At 36.3% G+C, this 15,442-nt stretch overlaps 1 protein-coding gene across 13 annotated transcripts in view; it reads left to right on the top strand.

The window, feature by feature from the left end:
- Nucleotides 1-15,442, top strand: part of NEB (nebulin) — a 128,280-nt gene that overhangs the window by 76,057 nt on the left and 36,781 nt on the right. For all 13 annotated transcript variants that reach the window (XM_048954057.1, XM_048954044.1, XM_048954046.1 and 10 more), the window contains exons 89-113: nucleotides 744-851; nucleotides 938-1,051; nucleotides 1,798-1,995; nucleotides 2,799-2,903; nucleotides 3,491-3,595; nucleotides 3,689-3,793; nucleotides 4,232-4,339; nucleotides 5,025-5,138; nucleotides 5,599-5,796; nucleotides 6,232-6,336; nucleotides 6,974-7,078; nucleotides 7,356-7,463; nucleotides 7,843-7,950; nucleotides 8,842-8,949; nucleotides 9,566-9,670; nucleotides 9,761-9,865; nucleotides 10,045-10,143; nucleotides 10,374-10,484; nucleotides 10,662-10,766; nucleotides 11,443-11,547; nucleotides 11,969-12,073; nucleotides 13,040-13,144; nucleotides 13,434-13,538; nucleotides 13,656-13,760; nucleotides 14,230-14,334. In XM_048954057.1, the coding sequence (XP_048810014.1) occupies nucleotides 744-851; nucleotides 938-1,051; nucleotides 1,798-1,995; nucleotides 2,799-2,903; nucleotides 3,491-3,595; nucleotides 3,689-3,793; nucleotides 4,232-4,339; nucleotides 5,025-5,138; nucleotides 5,599-5,796; nucleotides 6,232-6,336; nucleotides 6,974-7,078; nucleotides 7,356-7,463; nucleotides 7,843-7,950; nucleotides 8,842-8,949; nucleotides 9,566-9,670; nucleotides 9,761-9,865; nucleotides 10,045-10,143; nucleotides 10,374-10,484; nucleotides 10,662-10,766; nucleotides 11,443-11,547; nucleotides 11,969-12,073; nucleotides 13,040-13,144; nucleotides 13,434-13,538; nucleotides 13,656-13,760; nucleotides 14,230-14,334 (2,844 nt within the window). The remainder of the gene's footprint in view (nucleotides 1-743; nucleotides 852-937; nucleotides 1,052-1,797; nucleotides 1,996-2,798; nucleotides 2,904-3,490; nucleotides 3,596-3,688; nucleotides 3,794-4,231; nucleotides 4,340-5,024; nucleotides 5,139-5,598; nucleotides 5,797-6,231; nucleotides 6,337-6,973; nucleotides 7,079-7,355; nucleotides 7,464-7,842; nucleotides 7,951-8,841; nucleotides 8,950-9,565; nucleotides 9,671-9,760; nucleotides 9,866-10,044; nucleotides 10,144-10,373; nucleotides 10,485-10,661; nucleotides 10,767-11,442; nucleotides 11,548-11,968; nucleotides 12,074-13,039; nucleotides 13,145-13,433; nucleotides 13,539-13,655; nucleotides 13,761-14,229; nucleotides 14,335-15,442) is intronic.

Raw genomic sequence — 15,442 nt, forward strand, 5'->3', positions numbered from 1 at the left:
CAGTTTGGTTAAGGGTCATTTCTTTCCTCACTCAGCTGATCTCAGAGTACTACTGTGAGGTGTTTGGGAGTAGGAGGAGCATTAGTATAGTTGTGATTCTGTGATGCGAGTTTACATTTATTTTTTATGAGAGGAAAACTTCAGGTGATTTGTGTTACTGAGGAGGTATTTATCAGTAGTCTCACTAATTTTAATTGGAAGTATCTACCTTTGGAAGTGTAAGTGACTAATGTATATGCCAAATCTTTGTAGTCTAGTCTGGAAGTCAATGTGTTTAATATTTAAAACATGACATATTTTAAGTTCCATTGACACAATTACTGCTCTTATGATAAATACAAGTTTTACTTGAAGATTTTTCACGATTTAAAACAAATTGTCTGTAAGATTATCAAGGTCAATTCTATACCACACTTTTAAACAGCAGTTCATGTCTACATTTTGAATATTTCTGTTACTTTTCTGGGTGACAAACAATGAATTCCAGGTCGCCATTTCAAGAGAGCACATCTAGAGAGTTTGAGTTTGTGCTCCGTTACTCTCCTGAGTTGGAGCTCTGTCTTAGACCAAATACGTGTTCTGAATGAATATTCTTCATTTACTTTGTTGGGATGATTTGTTGGAAAGAGGAAGTGCTCTATAGAAACAGTCCTATTCCATATGTGTGAAAATAGCAGAATCGGACCTCTTGGAAAGTATAATGGATCTTATATCAAAGTTTGTGTTGTGTTCTGTTTATCTAGACACTTTATAAACGAGACTGGGAAATCAGCAAGCCCCTTGGGTATACTTTGGATACAAAATACATTCCACTTGTTGGAGCCAAGCATGCAAACTATGTGAATAGTGAGGTTAGTAGGAATTTTCCATTCCTTCTTTTTATTTTCTTATCTCCTGTGAACATGAACTTTAAAATTTCGACATGTCTATTTTGCAGCGTAAATACAAGGAGCTGTATGAGAAGCTGAAGGGCCATTATCTGGCTGGGAAGGACATTGGAGATTTCCCCAGCGTCGTTCATTCGTTAGCATTCCAGAAAATAAGGAGCGCGGTGAGGAGACAGTCCACCTTCCCCCAGTAGTTTCTGTTTCCTTTATTATCATTGTCTCTCTCATATTGAACATAAGTAATGCTATGCTTATTAACACCAGTAATAGTATTTTCCATGTGCTTTCCTGAATGTATTTTGGGGTGAATCATTGAATTTGAAATGATTTAAGAGATTAAGATAGATATATATTTTTATAAACTATTGGACCTATTAGAGTTTTCTATTTTACATTAAGAATCTGATCAGCAAGAAATACTACATGGCTTGAGATACTTTTGCCATATTAGCAAAAAATATATATATAATATATATAATAGGAATTGAGGAATCAGAAAGATAAATCTATATTTGGTGTTTTGTTGTCACCACTGAATGTATAACATGTCATGCAGGGCATGGTTAATATAATCTCTAATATTATGTCTCCTTTTGAAAAGGGAGATGATTTGGATTAAAGAAAAGCTTTTGTAACATAGGCACTTCTTATCTTGAAGTAGTGTTACCTTTCACACACACAGTTAAATCTGCCAATGAAGGAGGCTGTTTTTGTCTTTCTAGTACCTTGTCAGAATAAATGGTGATTAATATCTAACTTCAGACTTCATCCCACTGAATCCCATTGGAGTTTTGTCCCTAAACTAAGATTAGCCTCAGATTGTTCTATATAACCTGCTACCTACTGGAGTCAAAATTATGCAGGAGAACACTATTCACTTTTTTCCCTTTCCTCCACCTTTGTTTTTTAGCTGGCATACAGAAAGAATTACGAAGACACTAAAACAAGAGTCCATATTCCAAGTGATATGATGAATCATGTGCTAGCTAAGAAGTGCCAGTATATCCTCAGTGACCTTGAATACCGAACTTACCTCCATCACTGGAATTGTTCCCCTGAAGAGCATGATGTTATTCAAGCAAAAAGGGCCCAAGAAATTTTGAGTGATGTACGTATTTCACATATTTATTTAACATTTTACAAAGTAATCTTTTCAAGATATTTAAATATCAAATGCTTTCAGGTATTTTTGCAGTATTTAAACATGAAATTGGTAACCATGGTCTTAGATTGCTTGGTGTCACAGTACCAAAGATTTTTACATTTTCTGGGGAGGATCTTAATGATCTACTTATTTCTCTCACACTTGTAAATTGGAAAAACGTAAGAAGTTAATATTTGCAAGCCTTCCCAAAGTTCACCAGATGGACTTGTTGAGGCAATGTAGAATGCTTACCATCTGGCACACGCAGAGATGGGATGCAGATGTACCAAAGTCAGTGTTGCTGTGCTGCAGTGATCACCAGTTAATTTGCACAGGAGCCAGGACAGCTTGCACAGACCTCCTGGATGAGTATGGAAAAGACTTTTCTTTGAGGTTATATCCCACAGCTGCAGATGGTACTTGAATTTCTTATTAAATAGTCAACAGTATCTCTACTTGGGTGAAAAGCCTTCCTAACAGAAATCAATGTGTTAATTTCCTGGCCTATGAATATGATGTATAATTGGCTTACTTTTCCATGTAAAACCTGGGTAAGAATCATTCGCAGTGTGAAATGGGTCATACCAAGCATTGTCTGTGCACACATTTAAATTTCTAGGTATAATTGATGAATAAGCCTGAATTGTGGTGCATTGAATTTGCACAAGTGGCAAAAGCTGAATACAGTAAAAATAACAGTATTTTCTTCAAACAGGGGCAAATTTCTTCCTAATTATGTACGTGGTTGTTTTTTTTTTCCTGTATAGGTGGTGTATAAAGATGACTTAAATTGGCTGAAGGGAATTGGATGCTATGTCTGGGATACTCCACAAATCCTGCATGCTAAAAAATCATATGACCTCCAGAGCCAAGTAAGCAAGTTGCCCTCATAAGTAAACATATATAAGTTTTTTTTTTCTTCATTTATGATTCACTGGGCCTTTCACCTGTCCTACTTGAAAGCAGAATGAAATAATTACATCCAAAATACTTTTTCTAATCATTGCAATCTTGCAGCTCAGTCTGCGGAGTCTTGGTAATTCTTGTTGCTAAAAAAGCAGAAAAACTGGGAGAATGGAAGTACTGAAGCATTTTGGTTTTTAACAGTGAGAAGGTCGCACACATTTTGTGTGCAACTCTGTACACAAGATACCTCAGTTATTTATGTTATTTATTTAAGTTATTTATGCTGAGAGAAAGGTATCTGTTGTCTTGCTGGTTGTTCTCTTAGCCTAGATGTGCTTTACAGTTATCCACAATTTTCTGTATTACGTAGTTCATACTTGCTGTGTTCCTATGTAGAAGCATTTCTTCAGTACAGCAGTAACTTCAAGTTGGTCTTGCTTGGACTGTAATCCTATCCTTCTGTTATCTGATTTTAAATGACTGGTTTTAAAGAAAGTTAGCATGAAAATTTTGTAGTTATTTTCAACATTATTTTTTTTTTCTGTTTGCTTAGATAAAATATACAGCTGCTGGAAAAGAGAACTTTCAGAACTTTGGTGTTGTTACTGATACACCAGTCTATGTGACTGCAGTACAGAGTGCTATAAATGCCAGTGATGTGAGTGTCCCCTTCTTTTCTATTCTTTTTTTTTTTCCTTTGCTCCTTCTGAGATTTGAGACGAGTTCACTGAATCCATCTTTCGTTTTATAGGTTAAATACAAAGAAGAATACCATAAAACTAAGGACAAGTATACAACTGTGACTGAAACAGTAGACTCTGAAAGAGTTCAAAATCTGAAACACCTTTTTAGCAATGTAAGTGCTTTTCTCTCAAGGTACTACTGAGATATTTAATTTTATTTTGGTTGTCTTCTCTGTTTGAAGATAAATTTACAAATATGAAACTTAGCAGAGTCAGTGATAGCCCTCTGCATTGTGTGAGTATGGAGAAGGTGCTGAATGACAGGCTCAGTCTTGTCAAAATATAAGCATTAATAAATGGGTTCTGTGAAGAAAGTTGCACCTGAACCAAAAAGACTTCTTGTATGAGTATGGACAAGATGAACAGGAAAGAACTTTGTTACCTTTTCTGTGTGCTATCAAGATTATAGTACTGTACTGTCTTAATTTCTGTGAAGTAATAGTTAAGGTGTAAAATAATCATCACAACAGAAGGGATACTGATTTTTTTACTGGACATTGGTTGTTACCCAGGGAATCTTTCCACTGATAGAGACTTTCTATTCCCCACAGAATCTCTACAAGGAAGCCTGGGACAGGGTGAAAGCTACTAGCTACATAATGCCCTCTGATGCTGTATCCCTAGCACGTGCAAAAGAACTGAAGCATAATGCTAGTATTGTAAGTCAATAAAATACTGTGATTTTTTTTTTTAAATCAGATCAGTTCTAGCAATTGAAGCATTCATGTCTTGCATTTAAGTATCAAAGCATTTTAATATCTTAGAACTGGAGAATCTTTTATTTTTAGTTTAAATATATATCTATAGCAAATCCTTTTTCTGTGAGAATGATTTCACCAACAGTTAAATAGTCCTTTGCTGCTCCTTTTCGTGGAAAAAAAGTTGCATTTTATAATAATAGAAGCAACTTCTAGAAAAATTATAGTCAGTTCTCTTTTAGCCTAAATGGCCTGAGTCAGAAAAGCACCAGATGTTCTGTATGTCTTTAAATGATGCTTTACTGACTGTAGAAGGACACGATTTGTTGCATTACTGAGCAAAGGCTAATGAGAGATCACTCTCTTGGATAGATTTAAAGGAAAGAGCTGTAACAATAAAAATAACCAGTAAATTCAATTTATTTATTTAAAAATCTTCTAGCTAACTGTTCTTACTTTTTTCAGTAGTTACAGTGCATTTTCTTTGCAGCTAAAAATAAAATTAAAACCGAGATCCTGCTTTAAATGCTGCCTCTACTTTTTGGACTGAACTGAATACTTATTGATCTACTTACTGATTTGGTTCTAAAATTACAATTTTCTAACTTGAATTTGTTATCTGTTGTCTTTCTTTACATCTGCTTAGGTAAAATACCGAGAAGAATATGACAAGTTCAAAGCTCTATACACAATACCTGGAAGTGTTGAGGATGACCCCAACATAGCAAGGTGCCTTAGAGTTGGAAAGCTTAATATTGATGTAAGTGGTGTTTTCTTAAAAACCACACAGATAATGTATTTCAGTAGGCATTTGGCAGTGCTCAGTATTTGTGGGTGATTACCATATTTAGCAAATGTCTTTTCAGGCTTCTACATCAACTGTTGAATTGTCTTCTAAACCTCTAAGTCTAATATGTTTGTGTATGAAATGTTGCACACTGCCTGGCCTACCTCTTGTTGACATCACTGCCATGAAGATTTGACAAATTGTATTTTAGCACCCTTTACTTATTATTGCTGAGCTTGAAGGTTCCTTAATCTGCAAATCTTTAGAGTAGATAAGATGGAAATGTGAGTCATAGCCAAAATGATTGCTCTCCAACTATAGCAGTCCATGAAAATATTAGTAGAATACCACAGTCTTTTGCCTCAGCTATATCAACAGTTAATAATTCAGGCTATTTGCCAGCATTATTAATGTGAGTGTTTTAATTCTGCAGCGTCTGTACAGGGAAACCTATGAAAAGAATAAAACCAAAGTCCACATAGTTCCTGACATGGTAGACATAATTGCTGCTAAAGATGCACAGCAGAAAATCAGTGAAATCGATTACCGCATACGTCTCCACAACTGGATCTGCCTACCAGATCTTCAGATCAACGCACATGTTCGAAAAGTAGCTGATCAGATCAGTGATGTAAGTTCACAAGTGTTTGTGGTTCACTTTTCTTAAAGGATTCTTGCATTTGTGCTCTGTAGAGGAAATGATTTTGCAGAAACTTGGTTGGAGCACTCTGTGGTTTCCACTCGTATCTATTATGCTTGATGGCACAGCATCTATATCCTGTTTTTGTAACACAGACAAATCAGTCTGTACTGAAGTGTGGCTTGGAATGCATCATTTCACTATTATCAGTATAGGCTCTGGGCCAAAACCTTGCAGTTCTTGAAGTGCTGTAGAAAAATCATTTTAATTTCGAAAGGAATTGTTTTGATTTTCTCGAAACAAAAAATGTCAAAAACCAAGAAACATCAACCTGCCATCATTTGACAGTTGTGTTCAGACTGACTTAACAAAAAGGGTTGGATCATGGTGCACATCTGAGATTGCTTCTTTTCTCGGATATCTTAGGTGGTATACAAGGATGATCTTAACTGGCTGAAAGGCATTGGCTGCTTTGTTTGGGACACTCCTGAGATTCTCCATGCTAAACATGCCTACGACCTTCGCAGTGATGTGAGTCTGAATTGAATACACTGTTTCTGCTTACTTCTTAATATTTTTCAAAGCATTGTATTAACAGGATGGAGTAGCTCTATTCTAATTCAGATATGGTCTGAAAAATGTCATATATGCTTCTCTACTGAATTATCTACTAGCTGTCTCCCCCAGGGCTCCATTTTGGAGCCAGTTCTCATGAGCGCCTTTATAAATGACTTAGTACGCATTCGAGTCCTGCATCCAAGTAAATTTGCAAGTAATGTTAAACTGAGTGAAGCTGCTGACTCCATTGAAGTAAAGATATCCTTAGCTTGGGATTAAGGTTTTAAAATGGGAGAATTAATCATTGTGCTTTTACTGATGGTATGCCCCCTAATTAAGTTGTGTATCAGAAGTAGGTTGGATGCACATCACATGGTGGTATAAATATTCTGATGACATTTCCCACTGTTTCTTGATAGGAGTTCTTAAGTAGGTGCCATATTCATTTGTGCAGCCTTAATTTCAAGACATTTTCTGTATTAATGCTGATTCATGAGTAGAATAAGTAACAAATAAAATAGACAGTAAGTACTGTAAATATAAAAATATAATAAAACCAGTTAACAATAACTAGTATTACTGACTGGAGTTCTTGAATTTCTCTCTGCAGATCAAGTACAAATCTGCTGCAGAAAAAACGAAGAGCAAATACACTGTGGTCATGGACACTCCTGTCTATGTCCAGAGTATCCTCAGTGGCTTGAATGCCAGTGAGGTAAGTGCCATTTCTTCACAGGTCCTAGAAATGTCACCTTAATATATGTAGTCATTATTTCATTGTTTATTATCCACAGCTCATTGACCCTGCCTTTATTAAGGCATCACTAAATATTTAATCACTAAATCGCAGTCACTAAAATCATTAATTGCCTGAATTCAAAAGAATTTCATCCAGTTTTTTGGAAGATATTCCCATGTGTATGCAAATAATACACACTGTGACAAAGCATCAGCGTTATGACTTTCCTTTAATTACTTTTTCTTCTTCTTAGATTATCTATCGTGGTGACTACTTAAATAAAGTTAGAGGCAAAGCGATTCCCACTAACAAGACAGTGGATTTGGAGCGGGCACTTCATGCAAACAAGATACAGAGTGAAGTAAGTATAAAAACTTTGTTTTCATCAGAATGTCAAAGAAAACCCAACTTCCACATTCTTCTCCTGTTTGATGCATGATCGTGCTTTCTCTCGATCTTTCCTTTCTGCAAGTCCACAGTGTTTTCAGATTCAAAACCCAGATTCTTTAAACATTGGTCTTTATTTAGCTCTTCAGATATGGAAGCTGGATTCCACTGCATGAAAATAAAGTGGCACAGTGTCATTATTTAACCTTCAAGCATGCATTATAAGACAGATATTTGGGAAATCTGTTGCTGAGTGTGTATAAGAGATTTTCTGTGTAGCTAATGAATACTGTCAAATACTACACACAGTTGTCTCAAAGACTCTCCCTTTTCCTCCCCCTGCTTCTTTACAGAATTTGTATCGCTGGGCTGGTTTGAAAGCTCTGCCTACTGGATACAGTCTTCCCAAAGATACCCCTGGCTTCCAGCATGCCAAACACGTCCAGTACATTGGCAGTGATGTAAGTAATGTACTGTGTCCTTCTATAACATGAGTTACCAGGGAAAATTTGGTGCCTGTTTTCTAGGAGTACACGACTGTGGAGGCAGTTATTTCTCAGATGTGAGAATGGTTACCAGAAAGCAAAAACAGTAGGGGGTAGTTCCATGTGTTTGCCTGAGCCAGGAACTTATGATGACCATGACACAAGCAGTAAATTCATCAGCCAGTGGGAAGTCCCACTGAGTAAGGCAGGTAGAGCAGGGTGCTGATAGCAGATTGCATCAAAAGTCTCTGACAAAGTAAGGGTCAGCTTCCATTCCTGCAGTCAGGAGATAGAGGAGACAGAACAGAAATTGGAGGCAAGCTACCAACAGCATATGTGCATGGTAAATCCAAGAGATGGGACTTGAAACCAGGCTACAAAACAGAGCTAGAGATGAGCTACTTGTGAGGGAGGACCAGTGCCCATCCAGAAAATGAGGATGGTAGCAGTGCTGAAGACAGGTGTGCCTACAGCATTGCTAAGGCAAGGACTGACACCTCTGGTGTGCCTGGTCTCAGTAATCAGTTCTTACCAGTGCACTCAGCTCCCAACACTGGTAATGTTTACATTAACAGAATTGAAGCAATTGCTATAAAATAAAAATTTCCTCAGACAGATGTGCATATCATGTTAGACATAAGAGGAATTTAAAATGTTACTCATCTTGGGTGAGATCATAAAAGTATTTTGATCTTGATAGGATGATGCCTATTTAGCTCTGGTGTAGCTCATTTGACTGTCTCTAAAAATCTGAATCTAAAAATCTACACAAATTATTGCCAGAACAGCAGTGTAACTAGAAGCATAAGGAAATTTAGTTTCTATATACTTTTGTTCAATCTAAAAGATTTCTTTCCCACTTTGTAGCTGAAATATAAAGAAGCCTATGAACATATGAAAGCTAAAGGCTACACTCTGGGACCTAATGATGTTGGGTTTGAGAATGTGAAGAAAGTGAATCAAGTCATTAATGAGGTACAGTATTTGTTCTCATTTGTATTTATAGTGCCCAGAATCTGAGGGATGAAAATACATTGACTGGAAAGATTGTAGGATCCATGTTCACTGGGGCTTTTAGGAACAGGATAGATAAATGTCCATCGAGAATGGCAGGGGATCATTGATTCAGCCTTGGAGTTGGGTAGCGTGGCTTTTTAATGTTCTTGATGACTCTTAACTTTCTACAGTCCTGTAACACTATTATCTTACAATGAAATCACTTCTAGCTTAATTTCATTAGCCATCCTGCTGCTGTTTGGTTGAAGAGGTACAGAAATTGTGTCTTTGACATTGAGTCTGTAACTTTATATACATGTAAAGTCAATGATCAAAGAAATGAGTACTAGTTTGAAAATTTAGCATATGTGTTTATGTATTTATAGGATTGGGGTCTTAGATTCTACATTTTGCTGTTAGAGATGCTGCTATCAAAAAAAGTCTGACTGGTTAGAAGTGTTGCTCCCTTTTTTCTCTATTAGTTCTGCAATATCTAGCAAAAGAGCTGTCCTAAAAAGACAAGAGTTTACACTCTGCTAAATTTCTTGCAATGTTTAAGTTTTTAACATGTAAAATCCTGTCTTCTTTCATACAGAGGTTGTATCGGGCAACGTACCACAAGAACAAGGATAAGATTCATACTACTCCAGACACACCAGAAATCCGTCAAGTCAAAGCAACACAGGAAGCTGTCAGTGATGTATGTGCCTTTCTAACATAAAACAGAAGATATTTAGAATATTCAGCATGATCTTACGTGAAATCTACTATTTTTTTCTTTGTCTTTCAGTTGATCTACAAGTCAGATTTCTTTAAGATGCAAGGACACTTGATTTCCTTGCCATTTACTCCTGAGGTGTTGCACTGCCGCTATGTTGGGGACATCACAAGTGATGTAAGTATCTCCTATTAAGATACCTGGTATTTGAATGTAGAAATTTTATACTGAAAGTGGAATTTGGCATTTATTCTATTCCATAATAGGTAAATGCTTTGTAATTATGTTTAAGGACTGATGAGTGAACTGGTCTGCAAAGTTAATATTCTGGTTTTCTTTCCCTAATTGCCTTGTAGAATAAATACAAACAGGATCTGAAGTGGTTGCAGGGCTTGGGCTGCTTCCTTTATGATACTCCTGATATGGTCCGTGCTCGTCAGCTGCGTAAGCTTTGGGTAAGGTTTTTCTTATGAAAAGAATGTATGTATAACAACAACACATTTGGTGACACATGTGATATGTAATCCAAGAAATGAAGTATATGAAAATAAATGAAGACCAACGACAGCATGTATTGCTGTCCTTCTGGCTATTTGTTTCAAAGTGCTGTTACTTCACACAGTGAATGTTCTTTGCAACTAGGAATAATAAGAGCTTCCTAAGTGATACTGCCTTCATCTTTCAGTCTAATTACGTGTATACTGATACTGCAAAGAAGATGCGGGATAAATACAGTGTGGTGTTGGATACTCCTGGGTACAGGAATGTTCAGGAACTGAAAGCCCATTTGAGTGAAGTAAGTTCTGTGTTAATTTTATTCATCTTTGGTAGCTGTAATTAAGTAAAGCTCAGATCTCTCACTGTTTTCTTTTCAGAAATATGAGAGATGCTACAATTGCAAAGCTGTGTTTGGGCAGCTGTTACACAAATATATGTAAGAGAAGGAATCATTCACAGACTTTTCTTTTTCTAGCTGGTTTACAGAGCTGCAGGCAAGGAGCTGAAGACAAAATACACTTCTGTCCTTGACACACCTGACTACTTAAGAGCCAAGAAAGGACAAAAAATACAGAGCCAGGTGAAAAATTTCTGCTAATAAAAAACAATTGAGGTTCTTTGTTAATATTATCTTTAAGTACAGCAAAATCTTTCCAGGTCATTTCAAACCAATGTGGAATTCCTAGAGGGTACTTTTAAAAACAGCCATTGTTAAGTGGCTTGATTTTTCATGTTTACCATACCTGTGTGATGGACAAATCCAACTTTGGCTGTCTGAAGCAAAGCATTGAACCATGATCTGTTGTGTTCAGATTCTCTCAAACTCTGACTTTGTCAGAGGAATAAGTACTTTTGTCAGTCTACCATTTGTTCATTATCTTCATTCACATAGTTCTTGCTGAGTTAGTAGTACAAAATGTTGTTACCCAACAGAAAAAAACAGACTGTTTTGGATGCTTTTATCAAAGTGAGGCATGGACATAGGGCAGAGACAGCATTAATGTCATATGCATTGGACTTGGGGGTTCATGAAGATATTGCTGGTGTTTGCAGAACACTGTGAGTAATGGAAAAAGGTGGACTGAGATAATATGGAAAGTGAAAGGGTGCAATTCTCACCAGTTTCTCCTGGGGTAAATTGGGTGTTTATGCGAAACTTACAGTGAACTTATTGTGAACCTATAGTCATTTTTCAGGGTGATAAAGTAAAACGTACTTGAAATGTATTTTTTTGGATTCTTTCTGTCCTGCTGCAGTATTTGTATGTGGAACTTGCCACCAAAGAGAGACCTCATCACCATGCTGGTAGCCAGACTCCAGCCTTCACACATGCCAGGCATGTAAAAGACATGGTCAGTGAGGTAAGATTGGTCTTTTGTTTCGTACCAATATTTAAACTGCTTAGAAGTTTCACTTCTAGTTTTGATGATGGATTCAAGGCTCACATCTGTTCGCCTTTTGCTTAGCATTGTAACTCATACTTAAGTTCCATGTTTCCTTTACAATTTGTGGTAAATGACTGCACGTTTCTTACGAACTTGAATATTTTACAAGGTATGTGTTTCTAAATACTTGTCTGCAGAATCTGTGGGAGATTGGCTGCAAAATGTGGAACATCTAGTATGAATTGAACAGCCAAGTTTATTTCCCAGTGTTTTGACAGAGAGCTTTGCAAGAATGACTGTGCACTCGGATAGCACCTCTAGCTGTTAATGTAATATGAGATTGGCAACTGCTTCTAAGACTGAAGATGTAACCTTTAACTTTTACTATTTCTCTTAGACAAAATATAAGATCCAGTATGAGAAGATGAAGGACAAATACACACCAGTCCTTGACACACCAGTCTTGATCAGAGCCAAGAGAGCATACCTGAATGCCAGTGATGTATGTAGTCCATGAATGATTTCATTCCAATTTTTCTTGGTTTCTACAAAAAAAATAAAAAAGGGGTGGGGGTTAGTGGGGAACAAGCATGCAAGCCATGGATTGGCTCAGCTTGTTTCAAGAACCTCTCTTCCATTTCCATTTGATATTACAGAAATAGTTTTCACTTGGTGTCACTGTAGTGCTTTCTTAACTTTATTATAATTCATATTCATTTTGCTTTGCACTGAAATGTTGACTTAGAAAAGGAAAAAAAAATAAGTTGCTTACATATGAAATCACCCAGTAGCACAGATCAGTGTGAAATGATTCAGATAATCTCATCTCTGCTTGGTTTTAGGAGTTCACTTACATGTCCCTGAGAACTTGCTCATTGTTTCATTTAGAAATCAATCAGAGACTCTTTAGTGGGACCTTTGCTACATATTTTACACTGCACATTGCCCAGGTACCCTGGGAAGTCCTGATGGAATATTTGTTAGACCTGTGTTTTGATGAGAATATTTCTTACTGCTCTCATGAGAGGGATTTTTATGATTTTAAGAATATATCACTTCTTTTGCACCCGGATTTCTCTTCTGAGAAGGTCTTTCCCCCGAGAGGTGAATAGTCATCCTGCTTTCTTCTGGACCAGAACATAGAAGAAGGAATGCATAGGTTGGGGTTTTTTTTGCTATTTTAGAGATCAAATACTTAATACATGGCATCTTTTCTCAGTCTGCAATCTGAAAGAGTAGGATGAAGTTTTGCTTTAGATGTGCCAACTCCTTTTCTTTCTAATGTTCTTCACAAGTCTCAGTCAAATTGTAACTGATTTTAGGTAGTTGAAGCTCCTTGAAATTCCTCAGGACGTATATTAGGATATTGGAAAGCAACATTTATCATTCCTCAGATTTAGGATTTTTAACTAAAATGACTCCTGATAGATAAATATATTTTTAAATATATTACTCTTCTTTTTTCCAGTTGCGCTACAAAGAAACCTTTGAGAACACGAAGGGGAAATACCACACAGTGAAAGATGCTTTGGATATTGTCTATCATCGAAAAGTCACAGATGATATTAGCAGTGTATGTATATCTGTCATCTAATAACCTAGAACATGCTAGTCATGTTGTTAGTCTATTTGACTGTATCAAATGATTAGGAAAATATGATCAGCACTGTTAATTTTCTTTCCTTGATTATATGCTTGATTGCCTTTGGTCTTAAAAAAAAAAATAAGTGAGTACAAGTAAATCTTATTTCCACTGCTATAGTTCTGGTGCTCTGGAAACAAAGAATGTCTAAAAGTTGCATGGGTTGAGGTATTCTGCTTCTCAAAATCTGTTTTTTTCATTCTCTTAATTTTCTTTGTAGGTGAAATACAAAGAAAATTATATGAGCCAGCTGGGAGTCTGGAGATCAATCCCAGACCGACCAGAACATTTCCATCATCGTATCGTCACAGATGCTATTAGTGATGTGAGTTCAAATAGTTCCTGGATGTGAGAGATTGGAACTTGATATGTAGGTTTCCTAAATGAAAACTGAGTTTTATTTCTTGAGAAAGTGAAGGCATCCTTTGTTTCTTTTCTAAAGGTTAAATACAAGGAAGACTTATCATGGCTCAGAGGCATCGGCTGTTATGTGTGGGATACACCAGATTTTACTTTGGCAGGAAAGAATAAAGTGCTCTACAGTGGGGTAAGTAAAACACCCTGAATTGTTGCTAAATGGTTTTTATTTTTATGTTTTTCTTATATTTTGGTTTTTCTTAGGAGAATCCAATTCCAGCCTAGACACTGATATGAATTTGTCATGGTAGAACTTGAGAAAAGATCTATAATTTCAATTCTTGATGTGAAAGAAAAACGAGGCAAAATGATCTTTTACAGGGACCACAGGGGATAAGTAAAAATTTCTGTTCCATTGTGATTTTCATAGTGATTCTAGAAATCAAGCTTTAAGGTTATCAAGAATTGATGCTTCCATTGAGTGCTTGATACCATAGTTCCATTCTGTAAGATGTTACATTTACAGCTATTTTGCAGTAAAATGTTTTTTGGTTGTAGTTGAGTTAAATAATTAAATCAGCAATATTTTGCTGCAGAAAGTTTCTAAAATAACTTGGAGTTAACTCTGTGATGTATATCTGTGCTTTTTTTTCCTGCAGCATAAGTACAAGGAGACATTTGAAAAGACAAAGTCTAATTACAAGTACGTAGCTGACTCTCCAATTAACAGGCATTTTAAACATGCAACTCAGTTGCTGGATGCGGTAAGTGTTAAAGATTTCTGTTAATATGGAATCAGGGGTTGACTGTCTTCTGAATTTGCAAATAAATGAAAATAGATTCAGAGCTAAGGATGTCTTAAGGTCAGACATCCTTAAAAAAAGTGAAAATCTTGACCCCTCTGTTCCATTTTTGAAATTGCTGGAAAAAACTTTGGCTTTGCTGACCAGTAAAGAGCTGCTAACTTGATAATACTACCTGCTGAGTAACACTGTTGAAAAACTGTTGATTGCAGTGTGGAAAAAGGTGTAAAGAGAATTAAAGCATAGCATTATGAGTATAGAATAGTGATGATATTAAGATAGTATTGTGGCCAAAGTAATCATAGCTCAGTTTCATTTCTGATATTCTGCCTTGAATTCTCTGACTCTACTACTTAGTTGTTTTCTCCTGTGCTACAGAAGCAATGAACTTAATGTATCAGGAATATTAAAAACATCAATTAGTTGTGAGAAGTGGTAAGGAATGCTTAGGAAAAAAGCCCTGAAAATCTGTGTGGTCTGGATGAATTCTTACCAGCTTAGAGTTGGTTTACAAACCAGTCCCACAGAAGGAAAAAAACAAAACAGCAACCCAGGAATCTGGTTAACCTGGTTAATTGCAGAAATCAGTGCTACAATTTAATGCTCAATCAGATAAGCAGTGAACCAGAATTTGTGATGGAAGATTGTTACTGTTTAGTCTTGCTGTTCTTTGGTAGTACAAATAAGGAACAAATTATTATGAAAGACATGGAAGAGAAAAATCTTTTTTGGGGGGCCCCATACATTGAAATAAACTTACTGAAGTGTCTTCTATTATATGAGTGATGTTTTCATGATGGATTAAAGTTTTTGCTTGCAGAAGGTCTGATGATAATATAACTCTGTAATTCACCCTTCCATCTCATCACGCTCTCTTTGAACTCAAATCAAGAATCTAGTTCCACACAGGGTTGCTTCAGCAGCTCTTTTTCATGAAGGAAGTAAATTATAAAATGGCTTCTTGAAGATTGACAGGAACAGGGTTGAAGGTATCTTTCAATTGTAAGTTAGGCCTTCCAGATAAAATTTAGAGTTGCATATGTTATTTTGGCATCTTTTTCTGTTTCTT

This window comes from Lagopus muta, chromosome 8, assembly GCF_023343835.1.
Source record: "Lagopus muta isolate bLagMut1 chromosome 8, bLagMut1 primary, whole genome shotgun sequence".
Taxonomy (NCBI): domain Eukaryota; kingdom Metazoa; phylum Chordata; class Aves; order Galliformes; family Phasianidae; genus Lagopus; species Lagopus muta.